Source organism: Daphnia pulicaria, chromosome 1 (genome assembly GCF_021234035.1).
Source record: "Daphnia pulicaria isolate SC F1-1A chromosome 1, SC_F0-13Bv2, whole genome shotgun sequence".
In the NCBI taxonomy this organism is placed as follows: Eukaryota; Metazoa; Arthropoda; class Branchiopoda; order Diplostraca; family Daphniidae; genus Daphnia; species Daphnia pulicaria.
The window spans coordinates 31,566,608-31,588,070 of NC_060913.1; the positions used below are offsets into that span (position 1 = coordinate 31,566,608).

Below are 21,463 nucleotides of genomic sequence, written 5' to 3' on the forward strand. Positions count from 1 at the left end.
AAAAAAGAAATCAAATGGAATTGACAAATCCAACCCCCGATTTCCAGCTGGTTTATTAGATTGTTATGGTGGGAATGTGTTACACAATGTCGGCCCCGTGCCATGAATGGAAATGAATGAATGGGCAAAAGAAAGATATTGAAATGGAAGCCGTAGAGACGGGCAGAAGTAGAAACCCGTGCCGGGCCTATGTAATACGACGGGCCTTTTTTGACTAGGTCTGCAAACTCGGATGGTGCTGGTGCTGGCCTGGTTGTGTGGTAACGGGCGAGGCGGAGTGCCCGGCTGAGCTTGTTTCCTATCCATCTTCTTCCCCTTTTTTTTAAGGTGAACATTAAAAGAAGACACGCCGAATCCCGTTGAATCCTGCGTGGTAGAACGTGGCGCCACCGTCGATAGTGAGCGCTGTGTCGCTGCTCGTGGACCATCAGTAGGCGAGCAGCATCCTTGACGGCCGGTCCGTCTGCAGCCGATCCCTTTTATTATTATTATTCTCCTTCTTCTTCTTCTCCTTCTTCTTCTTCCTCTTCTTTCTCTCCTTCATTTCCCCTTCCCTCCTTTTTACCCTTTATTTTGCCCCCCTCTCTTTTATTCCGTGCGTGTTTCGCCTCGTCATTTCTAAGCACTTCTCTCGGCTATTCAGACAAACGTACAAAACAGACGGACCAGACCAGCTCGTAACGAGGCTTTGCGCCATTGCGCCAGCTCCCAATCGGTTACCTTCCTTCTTGCCCCAGTTGCCACACACACACCAGAAGAAGAAGAAGAAGAAGATCTGCCACCAGTTATATATTTCTGCGGCTGAAATCATTTTTTTTTTCCTGCGGCGATTCATTCAATTCGGCCGACTTCCCCCGGTGCTAACGATGGCCCACCGACAAGAAAGAAGACCAAGTTATTGGAGCGGAGGCCGACTGACGTGCACGACCACTGCCGGGACCCTGGTGCTGACGACCGTGTGCTGCTGCTGGTGTTTCGGCCTCTTGGTCCAGCCGGCCAGCTGCGGCAATCCAGACGCCAAACGACTCTATGACGACTTGCTCTCCAATTACAACAAGATTGTCAGACCCGTCGTCAACAACAGCGACGTCCTCAAAGTCCGCATCAAGCTCAAATTGTCGCAGCTCATCGACCTGGCAAGTGTTTTTTCCTCTTATTTGGGTTGTCTTGGCGTCTCTTCTCTTATTCCGTAAAAGAAGGAGGAAAGAAAAATCCGACTCTAGTAGTGACACTATTAGAGTCTAGTGCTCTATACTTTACGTGATAGATCTACGTATGCTATGGGGAAATTCGTTTGGCAATGCGACGGCCACGGCACTTTTGATGGTCGAGTACTGGCTCTGCTCTGCTTTGTTTTGTTTGTTCCATCCTCCTTTTTTTATTTGAAAGAAAATAAAAATAAGCTTCTTCGTACGTGTAGAAATGTTCGAGTTTATCGAACGGGAAAATAGAGGAAACAACATTTTTCGGTTCGTCTCTCCATGGATGTCAGACATTGCCATTAAATTTTTTCTTTTTCCTTTTTGAAAACTAGAATCATCGATTTTTTTTTTTTTTTTAGCCCATGTCCTCCAGCTATTTCGCTTGGCACAAAATAACCGGAATCGTGAAATAGACTGTCGATACCCCCCCTCGCTCCTACCCTACGATCCACATTTGAATGATAAAAGCGCCCCGGTCTCTGCCCCTGGTCGAGTAGTATTAATTCCGCCGCTACTGGGGAGCTGCGGCACATCAATTCCGCCGAGACATTTGCATCATTAATATGTGTTACATCAGGCAGCGTTGCCAAAAGCCGCCGACGCTCATAAATCCATCACGCTCAAGGAACGGGAAGCCTTTTGACACATTTCTTTTTGGTTTTTTCTCGGGACCTCATCCGCGCGGTTACGATTCTTTGCTTTTTTTGTTTTTGTTTTTTCAACTGAGGACGTGAACAATAATGTCATTCTTTTTCCCTCTCCGCTAACTAATCACGGATTCTCCTTCCCCCCCCCCCAAAAAAAAAAAAAATAATAATATTATAAGCCAATCACATCCGCCGCCTTGTTATCACATTTTTTCCTTTTTTTGTTGAAACCCAAACCGAATTCGCGTTTGTTTTCTTTTCTTATTTGTGGTGCAGCAGTGCAACGAAGGCAGTTGATCTGGTTTTTCACGTAGACGAGAAAAGACGTCGGCTTGGCTCGATTGTCATCATCTCGCTCTGCATACGGAATCAGCTTTGTGATTTTCCCCCTAGCTACGAAGTTTAGATATACCGTCGATATTCGGCGCTCTCCTTTTTTCCCCTCCATCCGCCCAGTTTCCTCGACGTTGTAAGAATAGCAATTACAGCCAACCAGGGGTGATGGTGCTATGCACGTTTTTTCATGGCTTTGGCAACAACAACAATAAGGAAAAAAAGAAGAAGCTAGTTGCGCAAAAAAAAGAATTCGATGGAAAGGAATGAAAAGAAGAAAAAAATGAGGAGAGAAAACCAATCAGCAAAGCCCAAACAACAAGCAACTCCCACCCGACGATATGCCGTGCATATATAGGGCTATAGGGGATATAGCCTTAACTCTCTTTCCAAAAGACTCCTTGTAGAGGTAGTCTGGAACGTGATCAGCCTCCCAAACATGATTCTTTTTTCTTCCCTCTTCTTTTTTGTTTCGATGTTTCCATTTCTTTTTTTTTCCTCCCTTTTAGGATGGTGGTGGTAGTAGTAGTAGGTAAGGTTGTTTGTCTTTGTGTGTGTGTGGATGGGACGGACGTTTTGCGAGCGCCAGTCTAACAGGATCGATTGAATATCTTGGCGGAGCGTTTGATTCCTGGGGGCCATAAAGGAGCTGCAAGCTGCATATAGCTGTGAGAGACACGGACACAGTTGGCTACAACCGAAAGACAAGAGAAGAAGCTCCAGTCCAGGAGTTGTTCCTTGACTCTTCTTCTTCTGTTGTCTTTCTATGTATACAGTAGTAGTAGTACGATCGGGGGGAGGGGGAAACCGCATTTGAATCAAAAGATCTTTGTCTTTCAAGTGTCGAGGCAACGGTATCGAGCGAACCGTCGAATTCGATTGAAGTAGAGTTTCTCCACCCCCTTGGTCGTCGTCCATTTTCTTTCCTCTTTTATTTTATTTTTTTTCTATTTTCTATTTTCTTCTCTCCTCTTTTTTCTCTCCGTTGTTCTGTAATCGAATTGGCGATTTACACACAGAGCGGCACCCGCCTTGAATTGCATCGCAACCCACACATGCAGCACTTTTTCTCTTTTTCCTATAGACGAGGTGAAAAATTTCAACGTGGGAAAAAAAGCTTTTCCCATCCGTTCTGATGTCCTCCTTTCATCCGGCGGGCCGAGCTCCTTGTTCGTTAAATAAACTCGACAGGAAAGAAGAGATGGGGGAAAAGAAGAAGAAGAATAGAGACACACAAGACATTCAGATGATTTGCTCGCTGATGTGAACTCAATTCCTCAGACTTTTTATTTATTTTTCATTTTGTATTTCCCCAATTGCAGTGCACAGCTAGACGAGTTATCCACTGTATATATAGGATATTTGTCGGGTGGAGTAGGAAAAGGAGAGTCGAGATTTTCTAGAATATTATAGGGTGAATAAAGAGAGTCCGTCCGGATGAGTTGGTGTGTTTCTTTAACAAAGCCAGTCACGTCCAGTCGGTCCGCGTTTTTATTTATCTCTTTTTTTTCTTTTCGTGAAAGATCCACCAGGAACTAGACGGTGGATCTTCTATATCATTTTTTTTTTTCAAGTTTGGCCGCTGTCACCGAGGCACGCTTGTATTTCTCTTTATACCATCACAAAGTTATTTAGTGCTGCGCACGTCTTTTGTTTTTGTACAACCCCCCGCAGTGTTGTTCCGTGCCAGGTCTTTTGATCAAAGTTTTATTTTTTTTTCCCGATCCAAAGGTAGGATACTTGTTTTTACGTTAAGAATAAGAAGTAGAACCCGCCAGCCACTGATCTCATAATAACGACAATGGGGATTGACGCAATTTTCCGTTTAGTCGGGATTTCATCTCCCCCCTCCACCATAGAGGGATTTTTGTTCGTGAACCGGTGCTATAAGGAGTACACCCGCTGATCCTGTCGTATATAGATTAAGACTCGATATGGGAGTTTAGTATGTCCTGTTCGTCGGGATATATATCGCTCGCTCCGTTGTATTTGCCACTCTCATGGCTGCTGCCTGTGAGTATAATATAGCACCACCACCACCATCCCCCCTCCTGGATCATTAGCTTTATAGGGCGACGACAACGAGGAGGAGAATAAGGAGAGAGAGAGAGAGAACGAACGGGAGTTTCAGCCGACTTTACACCAATCGATAGATGATGGAACGGGAGCTAGGAGGAGCTCTCTCCTAGCGAGCGTTCAAGGAGGTGGAATCCTGTCGCTAGAATTTCCCAATCGCTCCTAGTCGTAATGTGTTTTCTCGTCGGTCGTTCCATGTGTAAAGCCTGTTGTCCTGGTTGCCTTTCTGAAACAAGAAAACAAAATGAGAAAAGAAAAAAAAGATGGGAGGGCGTGCAGAGCGCCGAGTCTATCGAAAAAGCGGCACAACGATCGGGGAGATGTGCTCACGGAGCTAATCAAAAGCCCAGGATCGTGCAACGCTAGGCCCAGGAGCACCAACCGATCAAAAATTTAAAAAAAGAACACAATTTTTTTGTAAAGAAAACAAGTCGGCTAGTCTTTTCTCCTTTCTGTTTTTGAAAGAAATAATAAAATGGCTTTTATTTTTAAAAAGAGAAAAATGGAGTCGAGTTGTCTGAGACGGAGATTCACTTGGTCGGATGACGGAGTAGGCGGCCCGATCCGCTGCAAGGCCCCGGCCAACTGCTGTGTGCCCAAGAAAAAAAAATCTACTACTTCTAGAGGGTTGAAAGTTACATCCGGGTGGTGCACACACATATAATATATATATTTATTTTATATGCTATATGTAGACGTATTTGTGAGCATTTACTCTGTACAGTTGGGTGCTTTTCCATCATTAAAAACAGAACTCGCGGGGGGCCTATTCAATTTCTATTTATTTTTTCTCTTTGCTTGTTGAGAAGTTGAACGTGACAAATGACGAATTCGGTAGCTAGGGGCTCTCGTCTAGTTTTTGGTGTGCGGCCAAACGTCAAAGAAAACGAAACTTTATCTCGTAGATTAAAGTTCAAAACTTGCAACGTTGATCAATAAAAATCAACCGCCAAATCGACGTCTCGACTGCTGGTTTAATGGAGGCGTTTTTCATTTGCAGCCAGAAAAACTTAGTTCTAAATTTTTTAACGGTGATTTTATTGATTTAACTTTTTTTTTCTTCCGATGAAGAGATAGACGATGCAAATTTCTCTTGTGATGTAATCAATGTGCTCCAAACACTGTTGTTGTGAATCGTCGTGGTTGGGATGAAATGGACTGCACAGCACGCCAAACATGTGCTTTGATATTTTATTCGTTATTTGCACGGCTGGTGCACGATGAAAGAGACACTTCAAACAATCCCGTTTACACCCAATTGCCAGATTCATAGCAGCAGAAAAAGTCTTCAATGCTGTCACTAGGTATGTTTGTCTTTCTTGGTTTCTTGAAAGCCGTCATCAAAAGGCTTTGTTAAAACCCACTTGAGAGGAATGTAAAATTGATGGCTCATTAGTCTAGATTGATCGAAAGTGGCTATCAACATCAATCCCTACCAGAAACATACTCATTTGCCATGAAATTGTCTCTTGCTACCCCAATTACTTTGGCTTTTTAGACGATGAAACTCCTTTTACAATCTTGTTGCACATTCTGTTGTTTGACATCGAGTCTGCCATTTTCTCTGCCCATATTGCCAAAATCCACAAGCTTCTCCTCGACAAAAACACCCAGTTGGGGTGTTTGGCTTCCATCTCCCAAGATGATTCGATTAATCTTCGTCGTTGCGCCTATAGTGCTACATCTACACATTTCACATTTGTAGCCTAGATGTCCACGAGCAGCATGTAAGGAGGGAGAAACAACAACAGCAACAAACCCGGCCATAAAAAAGGAGATCGAATAGAAAAAAAACAACAACTACAACCAAACTACAAGAAGGGAAAGAGCTTTTATAATTTGATTCTGGCCATCCTCTCTCGGGCTGTGTAGGAGCGACGTCGAGAATGGAGACAAAGAACGGGATTTTCCAAACGGCAATAAGCCAACAGTGGCTCGGCAATATTAGTAGTTATAGCATCGCGTAGATATATATATTTATATGGAAGACTAGAGCTAGGGGAAGGATCGGAGAGCAGCCAAGCAAAATGCGATTTCCAGTCGAGACGCACGATCCCAATCAGTCGTCTTAAAGAGACGGATGACATTGCGCCTCGCGCCGAAGAGAAACAAAAACTCAGAGGAGGAAAAAGCGATGGGGTATCTCATTTGTATGAAAACATGCAACCATGGGATCGTTGTGATTTCATCCCCACTCGCTCCTTCGTCCTCTGCACTGTCACTCGTAATTTTTTGTGCCCAGCTGTGAGTTGTACCCCCCATCTTGCAGAGGCATATCCGGTCCTCTGGTCGATGACGGCAAGTCTGGAGGAGCACCCTTTGTTGATTAACTGTTTGAACAGTGATGGAAATAGGAAGAGACATCACAAGAGATGGATGGGACTCTTCGTAGGTGAAACGCAACCGATATCGCCATAAGCGTCATCCAATCCGTCGGGCGTACACGTACACAATTCCCGTCCGCCCCCCATTCCCAGGGCGATGGCCGGCCAAAGATGGACAGAGTGCCTGGTACAGACATTCTTCTCTCTGCTGTTCCCAACAGACCGTGAGTCTCATCTATTTTATTTTTTTCGGTCCAGTAAGATCGAAAACAGTCACATCCGTGATTAAACCGAACTTGAAATCTATCCATCATTTCTATGAGGGTTTCACTCGAAAGACAACAACAGTATAATGAATCGGCCGTTTCCTAGTTAACCTTGTGCGGAAATATCCGCACAAGAGCGTCTCATCTCTGTAGAAACGAACCCAAAAGGAAAGAGAGTGGAAAAATAGGCGACCAAAGCTGGCGGACTCGATTCAATTAGCTTAGAGTTTAACCAAGACAAGTGTAGTAAAGCCGTTCCTTAATTGTATTAGACGACTCGTATAGCGTAGTAGAGGACATCCGCCAAGAGACTGACTGGTGGGTAGGCTCTATCAACGATGATTTATGCACATATATTCATTACATCGGAGGATACAAGAGAGAAATGAGAGTCGGCGATGCTTAGTAACAGACGGTGGGGGGGAAAGAAGAAGCAGACGGGTAAAATAAGATGAGGGGCGTCAAGGCGTCTAGCCGCGTCGAATCTCGTCAGCCAATTAAGGACATACACAACGAAAACTTGGTAGGGTTCGTCCCTTTTTTGCCTTTTCTCTCCTCTTCTCCTATTGCATCTTTTCCCTTTGATGATCCTTAATATAATGATGATGATGATGCTACCGGTTTAGTTGCTCGGCAATTTAAGATCCGACTCTCCCGGATAACGTTGACCTATATATATAGGACTCGTCCATCAACCGTCCTAAGTGGGTGGGATGAGACGACGATATCGTTCGGCTCTTATATTTTCTCTCTTCTACTAAAAATTTACACTTGTCGTTTAGATTATTTATTTTTTTCTATTTTCGATGTTTCGCAGAACTTGAAGAATCAAATCATGACGACCAACCTCTGGGTGGAGCAGGTACTTACCAAACATTAAAAGCCTCTTGATCTACTTGCCGTTGAACATGTCCAATTACTCTTCCGGCTTTCCCCCGATCAAAGTATTGGTACGACTACAAACTCATGTGGGAGCCATCCGAGTACGGTGAGGTGAGCATGCTCCACGTTCCGTCCGATCACATCTGGAGGCCGGACATCAGCCTCTACAACAAGTAAGTCGTTTCGTTTCACTTGTGTACTATACTTGTAGACCCGCTGAGCTGCAACAGCAGACAAGAGTGAGAGAAAGTCTAACTAGCTTGTTACAGGCTAAGACTCTAGTTTTAGGGTTTGAGAGCGGTCGTCGTCGTGATCATCTTCAACACAAGTCCGTTTCTTTTTTTTTCTTTTTTTCTTTTCTTATTTTGTGTGTGTGTGTGTGTTTGTTTTCGTGACGCCACCGCCGTGTGACATTAATAGCCCGCAACTTTCTCTCTCTCTGCGGACTTTTTTTTTCGGGTGGAATGCACGCACAAATAATACAAACGCACCCGGCGGTCGGCTTCTCTCCCGCACACACAACAATCACACACACAATTTGTCCGTCCGTCTCGCTCTCTCTCTCTCTCTGTGTAAATAGTGGCAACAAGACGGAAGGATCCACTAAATGGAAGAGAGAGAAAGAGGGGGAAACAGAAAAACATGATGAATAATGAATCTTCCATGGTGGCCGCCGTCTGCTGCCTTGGCGTGTCGGTTAAATTGAGCGCAGTCTTTTAGATGTGTCTTGGGGGAGTCGGAAGCAAGAAGAAGAAGAAGAAGAAGAAATCTAGAAATGTGTTGCAAAAGGATTAATGCCGTCCTGCCGCTGCCGCAAAATAGGTTTTCTTTTTCCGGTCCTGGACACGGCGCCCAAGTAGAGAGTGTGTGTGTGTCCGCCTACTTATTGTCCATATCCGGAAGAAGGAGCGCCACCAGACATCGCATTTCACGATCTTCACTAATGAAAGTCGTATAATAAGAGATTCGGCGTTGACGTTAACACATAATTCATCCCCCCAGCATTCTTTTTTCCTTTTTTCACTCCATACTTTTTCATTTCTTTTTCTTATTCGCATTCGAAGTTGTTGGCTTGATAGAAACTGAATCTTTTTCTTCTTCTTGGGGTACCCAGAAATAGTCCCTGCCACCATGGACGGAATAAATTCGGCCGAGGCCTTACGACTTAGCTTTATTATACCGATGGTAAGGGTTGAGTCGGGTACATCACTGACAGTTTTATAGCCTTTTGGGGGTGGTTGGGCATCAAACGTCGGGATAGGCCGGGGAGACACAATAACGGGCAGAGAAGAAACGCGGCCAAAGAAAAAAGGAAGAAAAATCCGTTGATGGCTGGTGGGCCACCCCCCCAGTAGCTTTATAAGTTGATATATATAGGAGACCCCCCAAACATGGCCGGTTATATATGTATGGGCAACACCAACAATCATCCCACCCAGTCACCCACCCAGTGGGGTAGAGAGGGCTGGAGCATGGGCGAAAAGAGGAGGACGTGTTGGAGCTCTTTTGATGATCCACTCATTCAATGTAATTATACGTCATTGATACACTGCGCCGAGTTGCCTGGAGCGCGCGCGTGTGCGCACATAGCCAAGTCATTGCAAGCCATTTCGCAGCGGAAGCCAACGGATGATGAGTTGTGACGTCACAGGATCGCTTCGTCGGTCGGCCAAATAAAAGGGAAGAAAGGAAAGAAAGAAAACTAGCATCTCTCTTATTTTTTCGATTCCTATTTACTGTACGTATATACCTAGCGTCTCGTAAACTCGGTAATGGCAATCTTCCAGGGAAAAAGAGCCCAGGGGAGGATCTCGTCCAACACACAAATAAAAAAAAAAAGGAAAAATCGACAGAAGTACACAAACACAAGAACCAAAACAAAAACAAGGGCCGATGATTTGTTTCAATGCGCTTCTTTTCGATCCTATAGACTCTCTCTAGATATTATATCACAGGAGAAGGAGGAAGAAGAAGAAGAAGAAGGCGGAGTAGCGGAGAAATCAATTGCGGGTGGACTGGTGGAATCTATGGCCAACAATAAAATACTATATTTTTTGTTTTTCTTGGTTTTCTTGTTGGTGTTTTCTACGGCCAACAGTTATATTGTAGCCGGGATTGTTTATTTGACGTCTAGCGCGTAACGGGAAGCCAAGCCACACACACATCGAAATGTTCCTTGTTCTCATCTATAGTTTATGTGTGTCTGTTGTGTTTTCTTGTGTTGTAATCATATCACACTACTTCCTACCCTCTCTCTCTCTCTCTCTGTCGAAGAAACAATCGAAACAAAAGAAAAATGATATGTGTGTGTGTGTGTGTGTGTGTGTAGTGCGGATGGAAACTTCGAGGTGACGCTGTCGACCAAAGCCACCGTCTACAGCAACGGGCTGGTCGAGTGGAAACCTCCTGCCATCTTCAAATCGAGTTGCGAAATCGATGTAGAGTATTTCCCATTTGACGAACAGACCTGCGTCTTGAAATTCGGTACTTGGACATATGACGGAAACAAGGTGCGAATTCATTCTCAATTAACTACTGTCCCCCCACCCCTCCCTGAAAAATCAGCATTTTTTTTAAATCTCTCTTTCTCTCCCGAAATTATCCATTCATTACGCCATATTTTTTGTAAAATTTTTTTTTTATCTCTTTGAAAATAGTCAGTTAAAAAAAAATTGAGAAACGGGAATCGAAAAACTCGTCACCTCTCAAATTGTTGTTAAATTATCTTTCATTTCATGTTTTGGACTTTGGCGGATTTTTATTATTTTTTCGTTTGATTTTTGAACATTCGTGGCTAGCGATTTTAAATTTTCATACGAGCCATTTTTTTTTTGTTTTTTTTTTTTTAAATTTTTAATAGCATCAATTTTTTGAATCTTTACCTGCACAAGCTATTGCTCTGCATCCCAGTCATGTTTTTCGTTCTTCTTTCTCCATCTACTACTTGCACAATTTCTTCTTCTTTCTCTCTTCTTTTTCTTCTTGGGCATGATTTTGCATCCGCTCCCTTTTTTTGATCGATTCGGAAGCGACACATTATTACAGACTAAGAATTTGTTTACTTCGATAAACATTTTTTTTTAGCTATTCGTTTTTTTTTTTTTTCAAAATGGCCGAAAAAAAAATTAAAAACACTTGATGAGAAATTAACAAAAAACACAATCTTCTTCCAGCTTCTGTCTCTGTCTCTGTCTCTATTTTTCCTCTATCATGTCGTTCATCTTTAAAAATGTTCAGTTTCTTATTTTTGTCAAACAATTTTCATTTTCAATTTTTCATTCATTTTGGTTGTTTGTTTTTCCAACTCTTGCGTTAAATGAAAGATGATGCGATGAACTCTTTTTTTTTTACCAGCAGTACACAATTTTGATAGGGATAGAGGAGGACACACCAAGAGTGAAAGCCAAACAAGAAGCTCGCGCACAGGAGAGCTAGAGATAGAGAAGGGCCAAAAGTGCCTTTCGTCGTTGCGGCCATTGGTGGGGTTCGCCGTGTCTTATGCGTGACGTCTTCTTCTACTCGTGAAGGATGATGGCTTTTGATGGAAGCGGATTTCCTCGCCCGCCGAATAAAAAAAAGGGGAAAAAGGATCCGCACCAGTAGCCCGGGCACACACTAATATCCTCCGTTGGGCGACTATACACCAGCTTTAGTATAGCAACATCACTATAGCATTATACATACCGCCCTCCAGAGTGCTGTTCCATGGTGCAGATCCACTTCCCAAAAAAACTCTTTTTTTCTTCTTCTTCTTCTTATATTCGCCCGCTCTGTTTTTCTACTTCCTTTTTCTTTTAAAAAACAAAATAGAAGGGAAAAATCGACAGACAGGGAACTGGCAATCGTGAGTGTGTCTGTTTGTGTACGTCTACACACTAGATATTCGTTTCATTTTATTTACTGTGCTGACTGGCTCCTTCTTCTTCTCCTCCTTCTCGTCCATCGACATTGGAGATTTCCCTTATATAGACTTTAGACTTCTCATCTCTCTCACACACACAAACCATCCAACCGACCAGCCCTTCATGTCTGCAAAAGGAGTTTTTTTTTTCTCTCTTTTTTCTTCTTCTTCCTCTCTCCTGTCTTCTCCTATTCGCCGAGTTGTCGGCTTTTATATCAACTTTTCTGTTGCTGTGGGGCTCTCGTCGTCCATCCTGCGAGAGCCATCTTCTTTTTCCTGGCTGGTTGTAGTTGAACGTGGCAGGCACATGCAAGACAGACGGGCAACTTCTTCGAGGAGAATCCAACCATCCGGATAGAGAGAGTCGTGTGTACACATAAACTGCATAGTGCGCTCTCTCTCTCTCTCTCTCTGCTCTCTCCTGCGTCTTGTGTGTACGACGAGAAGAGACAGAATAAGAAGAGAGAGAGAGACTGGGGCCAACCGACAGTGATCGATGTCCAATCAAAAGTCGACGAGATGCTCGGCTACCGTACGCATCACGGCAAACGATATTACGGAGCGGGAGCCACAGCCTATGTGTGTGTGTGGGTGGGGGATTTGTTTCGGCGATCGATGGCGTGTCTCAAAAGGCAGACCAAATTATTTATTTTTATTTATTTTTTAATTTTCTGGTTTTCGGTTGATTCCTGAAGCAAAAACGGACTTGGTGGATGGAGAAAATGAAAACGTTTACACTAATCTGACCAACTAAATTCTTCTCTTTCTGTCCTGTTGTCTTTTACTCGCTGCTGGTGAATTTCTTTTCAAAAAAATGATATTGACTACAAAAATATGGTTCTTCTTCTTCTTCTTCTTCTTCTATTCTTTGTCTTCTTGTCTTTCTCTCCTTTTTATTCGTGATCGGTTAGTTTTTGGTCTTCTTCTTCTTCTTTGCAACTGTCTTCATTGTGCCGCTTGTGCTGGCCTCTCTCTCTCTCTCTATGCTATACTTTTGCAGCGCTGACGGTCACTACGAGTTGAAATTGAACACGAAAGCCATAGTGCACCACAACGGCCTGGTGGCGTGGCAACCGCCGGCCACCTACAAGTCGGCCTGTGACATTGACGTTGAATATTTCCCGTTGGATATACAGACCTGTTTTCTCAAACTCGGGACGTGGACGTACGCGGGTTACCAGGTCCGCATAACTAACATAAAAAAAAACCCACCACCCCCAAAAAATAACAAACCACAACCTATCCACACATTGTCCTCAATCCGCTACATACCCCTTCCGTTATTATTAAACCCTTCTCAAAAGGGGGTCTCTCTTACACGTCACACTTTTGGGTTTTATTTTCAATCTGTTTTTCTTTTCTGTTTCTTTATTGGTTTCTTTTGTGTTGTCTTTTGGCTGTTGCTCTTGTTGTTGTTGTCGCGCAAAAATCGTTCTTTCGGTGTGCGGATTAAGTGCGCGGATCTTTGCATTTTCCCGTCTATTCTGTCTGGTAACTGACGTCATAGTACTCCGCCCTTCTGGTCGATTTCCCATTCGAATGCCGATGCGTTTTTATTGCGGGCGATGGGGAATCTTACGAGTTGTTTGAGGGGGCCAAAAACGGTAGACTATCACTGGATTATTGATGCCACTTATATTCCGCAACTCCTCTCTCTCTCTCTACGGCGGGAGCGGAGGACGTAGAAAATCTTTAACCACTAGTCGGATATGATTTGTCGGGGCGGCTCTCCCTTTTTATTTTTTGGAGGAAGATTTAAGTCTTCTTTTGTGTCCTCCACCATCTATCCATCCATAATTTCTTCCTTCTATTACTTTCCTATCTTCCTTCCCCCATGGGCTAGACCATCAACCCGAGGTCCACTTATATACCATCCAGTGTGGGACGATGGAAAATGCAAGGACTAGCCACCGCTTCCATACATAACCCCGTGAAAGAGGAAAACAAAAGATGTATAGCTACCAAAAAGTCAGAAAGAAAAATCGTTTCCATCATATCACCTCGCTCTATCCTTTATTTTTTTGCATTTCAAGTAAGCGCCATTACGTGATAAATATTTAAAAAAGAAAAAGGTGATTTTTTGGTTTTCTTCCATCGTCGCCTTGTATCGGATTTCGATGGATTGTTTTCCTCTTTTACGTGAGAGTTACACACGCGCACACACAAGACAAGAGTTTTATTTACTTTTTTTGTTCCTCCCCTTTTATAAACAACATCCCAGGCTTAGATCTATAGATTTACTAAGCTCTCCCCTGTGCCCTCGGTTTTGGTTGTTTTGGTTGCCTCGTGTGACGTCGTGTCTCTCTCCCCCGATCCGGTTTTCTCTTTTGCTTTTGCGTTTATCCAATATCCGATTCCGACTCACGATTCCTCCTTCTTCTTGGCTCTCTCTCTCTCTCTCTCTCTCTCTCTCTCTTTAATTGCACACGGCAGAAGGATGAACATGAACACTACCTGACTTCTCTGATTGGATGGCACTCATTTGCCGTGTGCGGTGTGTTTGATTCTATATATATATATACGTACGTACGCGAGCGGTTGCTGTGCAAGTGTTGTGGTTTTTTCGTTCGTTTCTTTTTAGGTTGATCTTGTTTTTTGATTCAAACAAAACGCTTCGTCCGTGAGGCTTTGATTTATTATTTTTATTTTTTATTTGTTCTTTCCCGCCTTAAACTGTCGGCTCCGTCGTCCTGTGTCCTGAACTGTTGTGTGACTCGTCGTTTATTATTATTACATTTAAATCGTTTTTAATCAATGGTTGTCTCGAAGGTGCAACGCGAACGTGTGTGATTGACAGCTTATTGTCCTCTTTTTTTTTATCAAAACAAACATTTCTGAACGAAACAAACAAAAATCGATCAATCCTGATTCAGGATTTCCTTCTTTCCTCTCTGTCACTTCATCTTCTTTAAAATCTGATTAGTTTCCTCTTCTAGACTCTATTTTTCTTCTTTTTTGGTTCTCTCCTTTACCAGTGAGGGGGGGGGGTGTACATATATATATATATATATCTATATATACTGGTAATGTGTGCTGTGATGTGTTGCAGCTGTTCTTCTTCTGTCATCTTTCTCCATCTCTCTGTTTTTATTTATTTTCCATTTTTCCTTTCATCCTATTGAGTTGGCGTTGTCCAAACACAGCGAAGTCGTTCGTCGTCGTCGTCATTGTTCCCTCTTCTCTTCTTCTTCTCTTCTTCCTAATAAATACTGTGCACAATAGATAGAGTCCAAAGCCTACTAGACATATATTATATTTATAGGTAGATAGGAAGCGAGTCTAAAACCAGTGTCTTGTGTCTTGTGGCCAAAAAAGAAATGCCGATCCTTTTTTTTATTGTGGTTGTCTTGTGTACGTTTTTTATTATTATTAGCATTGCTCGAGCGACGGGGTTTTAAAAAAAAAACCGGAAATGAAAAATAATTTATTTTTTCTGTTGATCTATTTATTTTTGATTCTTTATTTAAAAAGTAAATGGGAATGCCTATCTTTTCTTTTTTCAACTTGATCATGATTACATCACCCATGCACCGCCAATAGATTTGCATGTCGTTGTTGTCGTCCTCTTTTGTCCCTCTTCAATCATTCATCATTTTCATAGTCACGCTAGTAAATCCCCACCAAAAGAGATTGTCCCAAACAAAAGCAAAAACCTTTTTTTATCTTTTATTTCTTTCTTTTCTCCCGCTCCTCCTTAATCCCGTACGTTTCTTTTTTTTAACATTTCCTACTTTTTTTTTTCCGTCCCGATTTTCCCGTGATATTCGGTTCCCGATAATAACACGACGCCAATTTCTTCTTCTTCTTCTTATTTCGGGCGTTTGGACTCGGATCGATGGCGACACTCGTCCGCAATCCAACAACAACCAAACCAAATGCGACATCATTTAAAGGTGGATCTCCGTCATCTCGACGAGGTGGAAGGGTCCAACATCGTCGATATCGGCATGGATCTCAGCGAGTTTTACATGTCTGTCGAGTGGGACATTTTGGAAGTGCCGGCAGTCAGGTAGTACACCCCAAAAAACACTTTTGCTACTTCAATATTCTCGCTTTGCTTGCCTAAGTGTTTCGCTTGCACGGTCCCGCTTAGATTTAAACTAGCTACCAACCCGCAGGCTTCGCCATTATGTCATGCAGCCGGGCATAACGACGTGTTGGAGGAAAATAACGATCCACCTGCGCTGCCCCGACTCTCCTTGATACTTTTATTTTGTTTTGGCGACTTGGCGGGGAAGCCTTTTGTGATGAGAGGGAAAAAAGCGGAATTTTTTTAAAAAGTGGGAAGGCTGTCGCATCTCTTAACTCTCTTGAACTTTGGGTCAGATTCAGTTCCCCAAAGGTTTTGCCCACTTGAACACATCCCCGAGTGCGGTTTCTTGGGGTCTGGGCAGATTTCCTTTCCTGAAAGCAACGGATCAAGAGAGACAAAGTTCTATTCTACAACTGCTCCAAAGTGTGTATACAACACCCAGTTAAGAGACTATTAGAAGACTTGTGCCCAGCTTTGCCCATCCGCACGAGCTCCAATGGGTTGCAGCTCTCCCATAGATCTAAAGCCTTTCGTCGCATTCATCCCCCACTGCAGAGCTAATTTAAAACTCGTCGCACAAAAACTTTGCTTCCCATTTCCATTTGATGAGCCGAGCGTCGCCATGTCGTTTCAACCCCTCCAGATTTTGTCAAAAGAGTCCTGAATGGAATATATATATAAGGCCCGTGTCCTGTACAGAAGCGTCAGCATCCCCCCTACAACATATATATTTAAAGTTGGTGGGTCCGTTCCTAGACGCTGGTGACAACTTCACGACCCGCCTCCACAAAGTCGCAGGCGCTCGCACGCAAGACCGTCCTTTTATTTAATTTTTTTTTTCTATCTTTCTCTCGTTTTTAGATTTGATTCGCTTTTCTTTTTTATCCGCTCGTCAACTTTAGGGGATTTTCGTTGCTGCCTGTTTTTTTTATTATTCTATATCTTTCTCCCGTGATTTATATGTCTGGACATTTCAGTCCCGATCGATCCGGCATCATTCCGGGTCTTGTTATATATATTGATCAGATTCTGTTAAACAAGACATCCTTTTAAAAATCTACGCTGACACAAAGTTACACGTGGAAGTAAAATTACGGAAAGTTGTTGGTGGTAAAACGTCGTTTCAAGATAAACATTTTTGGATTCGATCCTGTCCAGGGAAGAAATGTCATCCTCCGTCTCCGTGTGTGTGTGTGTTTGCGTGTGTTTGTTGAATGTGCAGGTTTGCACGGGAGTTTCTGGGAGCAATGTTTGCCTACTGGATGATTATTGTCGTTTGCGCTGCGGCTCTTGGTCTCTTTGTGTATGTGTGACAATCGAGTCGTGTGGTGTGGTAGTATAGTTAGTAGGTTTATTTTTGGTGTTGAGCTTCTATACTATACGGATGTGTGTACAAATGTCGTTGTGTGTTTGGATTATGCTTTCCATCCTCAACGTCCCGTACACCGTCCCGTATATATATATATATATATCTATATGCCGTAACGTGTGCACACTCACATGTATATCCCGAAGGAGTGAGAAGTTTTACACATGCTGCGTCGAGCCCTATTTGGACATCACGTTCAACATCACCATGCGTCGCAAAACGCTCTTCTACACGGTCAACCTCATCATCCCCTGTATGGGCATCTCCTTTCTGACCATATTGACATTCTACCTGCCGTCAGATTCCGGCGAGAAGGTAAAGAAAATAACAAACCCATAAAACTCACGTCGTCGATTTTTATTTTATTTTTTTTTATTTTTTTTCTTAATAGTGGTCCCCCCTTTTTATCTTTTATGATGAATTCGTGATTGCTTTTTTTCCCGACAAAGAGGTTGTTGTTTTTGTTGTTAAACAGCTGCTGGGAAAAGGTGAAAGAGTTGCATTGTTTCACTTTGTTTATTCTTTTAAGAATGGAGAAACGTTGCATTTTTTTTTTTATGTAGCTCCCTTCATAATTAAGAATGGACTCGGAAACTTTTTTAGATCGAATTGTGTCGTAAACACGTTGCCCCTGGTTACTGGATCAAATTTTTTATTTATTTATTGTTTTTTTTGGGGGGGGGGGGGGCGAGGAGGAAATAACTGACGCTGCGCGTTTCCGGAATATTGGACAGGAAAACTCGTTAATTTTTGTAGCTTGTTTCATTTGATCGTTTTAAAAAAGAAATGAGGAAAGTAGCGGATTATAGACGTAGGGCAATTTACCTGGTTTTTTTTGTAAGATTTTTTCTTTTCTTTTTTAAATTGCTGATGCACTTCTTGTGCGTTTGCGCGTTCTCTGACACAATCGACTAACAATGATCTCTCGACTTTGGCAAGTGGAATATTCATCATCGAAAGAGCTCATCTCATCCGCCTCTCACAGCATCAAGGAGATTACAAACACGTTTTCAATTCTCTACAAAGCGGATTTGAAAATCTTGGCGCTCAAGTGGCTCGTGGAATTTATATATTCCCCTCTCGATCTCGTTTGCTTTCAACATCTCTCCATTTTCCAAATTCAATTTTGAATTATCCAAAAAAAAAAAAAGTCAAAAAGTAGAGATGAAAGGGGAAAATATTGCATTAAAAGAGTTAGCCAAAGAAAACGGACACGGAGAGGCGGATGCGAAAACTGATGACCCAAAAGGGACCCATCATTCCCCCCCCCCCCCCCCAAAAAAAAAAAAAAGAAGAAGAAGAAGTGGTCCGGTCCTTGTGTAACGATTCATCCGTTTTCATCTGTCCAGGGAACCCTTTTACTTCCTTCCGTCCGTCCTCCTTCCTTCTTCTTTTTTCCTATGTATGACATATATCCAGCCAGACTCTCTCCATTTTTTATTCTCCTCCTCTGCTCCGAAGCTTCTTGTATATTTTATTTCTTCGCCCATCTCTTGAGGGTGTGATGGCCGCTACACGCCGGCCAGTGAAAAGAGAAGGACAGATCGAAGAAGATAAGAGGCAGATAGAAATAAATAAATAAAAAAATAAAAGGGAGAAAAACTGTTGGGTGTCCAGTAAAAGGCACCGATCGAGACAAAACTTGTGACCGTAGAGGGAGTCCCAGATCCATTTGTCTTTCGTGTCTTTTATGGGCCGTCCCGTTTCATTCTTTATTTCCTTTATTTCTTTATTTTTCCGATCGTCTTAGGTCACGTTGTCCATCTCGATTCTCATTAGTCTTCACGTGTTTTTCCTGCTGGTCGTCGAGATTATCCCGCCCACGAGTCTGGTGGTCCCGTTACTTGGCAAATATTTAATTTTCGCTATGATTCTCGTTTCCATCAGGTGAGAAAATTGGAAATTCCCACATCGAATCGAAGAAAAATTCAATCATTCTTCTTCTTTCCTTTTCTTTTTTTCTTATCTTTTAAAATAAAAGTATTTGCGTGACGGTGGTGGTGCTGAACGTTCACTTTCGATCGCCGCAAACGCATCGGATGGCCCCGTGGGTCCGTCGCGTTTTCATTCACATTCTGCCCAGGTTGTTGGCCATGAGGAGGCCCCAGTGCCGGATTGACGAGCACTCGAAATTCGGGCGGCACGTCGTCGTGCGGACGTGCAACGGCTCGGAACTGCGCGACGCCATGGCCGGCGACAACGGCGGCGGCGAATACATGCGCCGGGCCGCCAATAATCGACAAGGCGGCCTCGCCGGTTCCAGTTTCGGCGCTACTTTAAGGTCTTTTGTCTTATTTCATCTATTTTTTCTATTCCGCATGCTGCCGATAATTGGTTGATTGCATTCACTAACGTAGCCTGGTTTTGATATTCACGACGGCCATTTGATTGACAGTCGCGGCGTGACGACGGAGAATCTCTGCCGCGTTCACGGCTACCCGTCGCGGCGCAATTCCGTCATGGTGCGGGACGACACGATGTCGACGACGACATTGGCCGCCGCTTCGTCGATGATCGGATCGACCCGGATAGGTGCCGGCGGAGTGCCCAGCGGCGGAATACCCGTCTCGGGCACGGGCGACCACATCCGCTACATCGGGCCGAACGGGATGCACTCGGCCAAATGCTCGGCCGATTTGCACCGCTCCTGTTTTTGCGTGCGTTTCATCGCCGAGCACACGCGCCTCAAAGAAGAATCCCTCCGAGTACGTCCATTTCTGTTTTCTCATTCTTTCTCCTAACGTGAACTGCACGTGAAGTCGATAAAGAACGAGAGGGGGGCGATGAGAGCGAAAGATCGATCGAACCTTTCATTGAAATTGAAAGTTTTTCCCCACTTTTTTTGTTTGGCGCTAGCTGCTCATTTAACCGTTAGAGTCAATGGATTGCCTGTTGGCACCGATATTTTATTTGGGGCCAACGGGGAGAAAAAATCGTTGCGTGGGACCAGCTGGAGTTTATCAGCCGAGTCAAAGGCAAATGGCACACTGCCTCTCTCGTTCAACTGTCTGTGGCTTGTCGACGCTTTGGCAGGATAGCAGCAGACACTTTGTGATGACACCCAGCTGTTGCTCTTGTTTTTTCTCTGTTTATTTATTGATTTCTCTTTCTCTCTTTCTTCTCGTCCTCTTTTCCGAAAAAAAAAGGTCCGCGAGGATTGGAAGTACGTGGCCATGGTGTTGGACCGTCTTTTCCTCTGGATATTTACTCTGGCCGTCCTGGTAGGAACGGCTGCCATCATTCTACAGGCGCCTTCGCTCTACGACGACCGCGAGCCCATCGACCAGCAACTGTCTGAGATCTTCAGCACGGTCAGGAATCGGAACCAGCAGAATAAGAATCCTTTCTAAAGAGCGAGCTGGAGAATCCTTAAAAACTATACACATGCCGCACTCTCTCTCTATCTGTCCCTCTGTGTATACCATAGCTTGTAGTCCTATACAAAGCAACAACAACAACAACAACAACTGAACAAACCAGAAAGAAGTAGAAGAAAAAGAATCGAAATCATCGCTCAGTTGTCCGCGCTCTGTTTTTTGTTTGATTTTCTTTTTGATTCCATAATATAGTATTTATACTACTGTTGTGTACACCGGCGTTGCGAATCTTGTATATAGATAGGCCATTTTTCACAACTTATTTGGAGATTTAAAAAAAGGAGATGATGATGATAGATTTTTACTACCATAGATGTAAAACCCCCAAAATTAAATAATAAAATAAAAACAAAAATAACGGCTGATACTATATATGTCAAGGAAATGTTTATGTTATTTCTCGTAATGTTCATGTGAGCCCTCTTCCATCACGCTGGATTATTTGATATGCCTCCCTCTCCTTTATTCTCCCAAATTTTTGGGTTCTATCTTTCCCCGTTGCAATGCACCAGGCTACTATGCAAATCACTAACGACGGTGGTTATCATTATTCCGTAAAGCCCCCCGCCGCGGGGATGATGATTCCGAACATTGTAGGGAGGGATAACAGAAAATTGAATTTTTGATTTGATGAAAATTACGGAGAGATAGGGGCGACATCAGCAGCAACAACAACAGTGATAGTAGCGTTCTCACCAAATGTTTTGACAAGACACTACCGGAAAATACCTACTATCCAACTAACCACTCTTACCCAATACTATTCTCTTGAATTGATTCGATTGATTTTGATTGCGTTATTTGATGATAGAATTAAGGGCGACAAACACTGAATTAACACAAATTGTTGAGGGGAGATATAGGGATAGATAGGAAAAATGGAAACGTTTATTCATTATTCTGTGTCTGTTGTGTATTTGAATCTTGTTGACGATTGGAATCCCCCCTCCCGAAAAAAAAAGAAAAGAAAATATTGCGAGATGAAAACTAATAAAATAAGAAATGATCAAAATTTAAAAAAATCAACCATCCCAAATATTTGAATACATTCGC

General features: G+C 43.2%; 1 protein-coding gene across 4 annotated transcripts; it reads left to right on the forward strand.

Annotated features, from left to right (window-relative positions):
• The first annotated feature begins 353 nt into the window (after positions 1-353).
• On the forward strand, positions 354-21,351 carry LOC124341163 (acetylcholine receptor subunit alpha-like). Of its 4 annotated transcripts, XM_046794137.1 has the most exons (11): positions 354-457; positions 644-1,136; positions 7,666-7,710; positions 7,794-7,903; positions 10,060-10,240; positions 15,525-15,640; positions 17,180-17,348; positions 18,784-18,920; positions 19,015-19,314; positions 19,429-19,738; positions 20,180-21,351. In XM_046794137.1, exons 2-11 carry the CDS (start codon positions 867-869, stop codon positions 20,381-20,383), a joined length of 1,842 nt encoding a protein of 613 aa, XP_046650093.1. In that variant the 5' UTR covers positions 354-457; positions 644-866; the 3' UTR covers positions 20,384-21,351. The 4 variants fall into 4 exon arrangements, with proteins under 4 accessions (XP_046650093.1, XP_046650083.1, XP_046650110.1 ...); XM_046794127.1 differs by lacking the exon at positions 10,060-10,240 and adding an exon at positions 12,632-12,812 and having other exon boundaries at positions 359-1,136; XM_046794146.1 differs by lacking the exons at positions 354-457; positions 644-1,136 and adding an exon at positions 5,237-5,562.
• Positions 21,352-21,463: the final 112 nt, after the last annotated feature.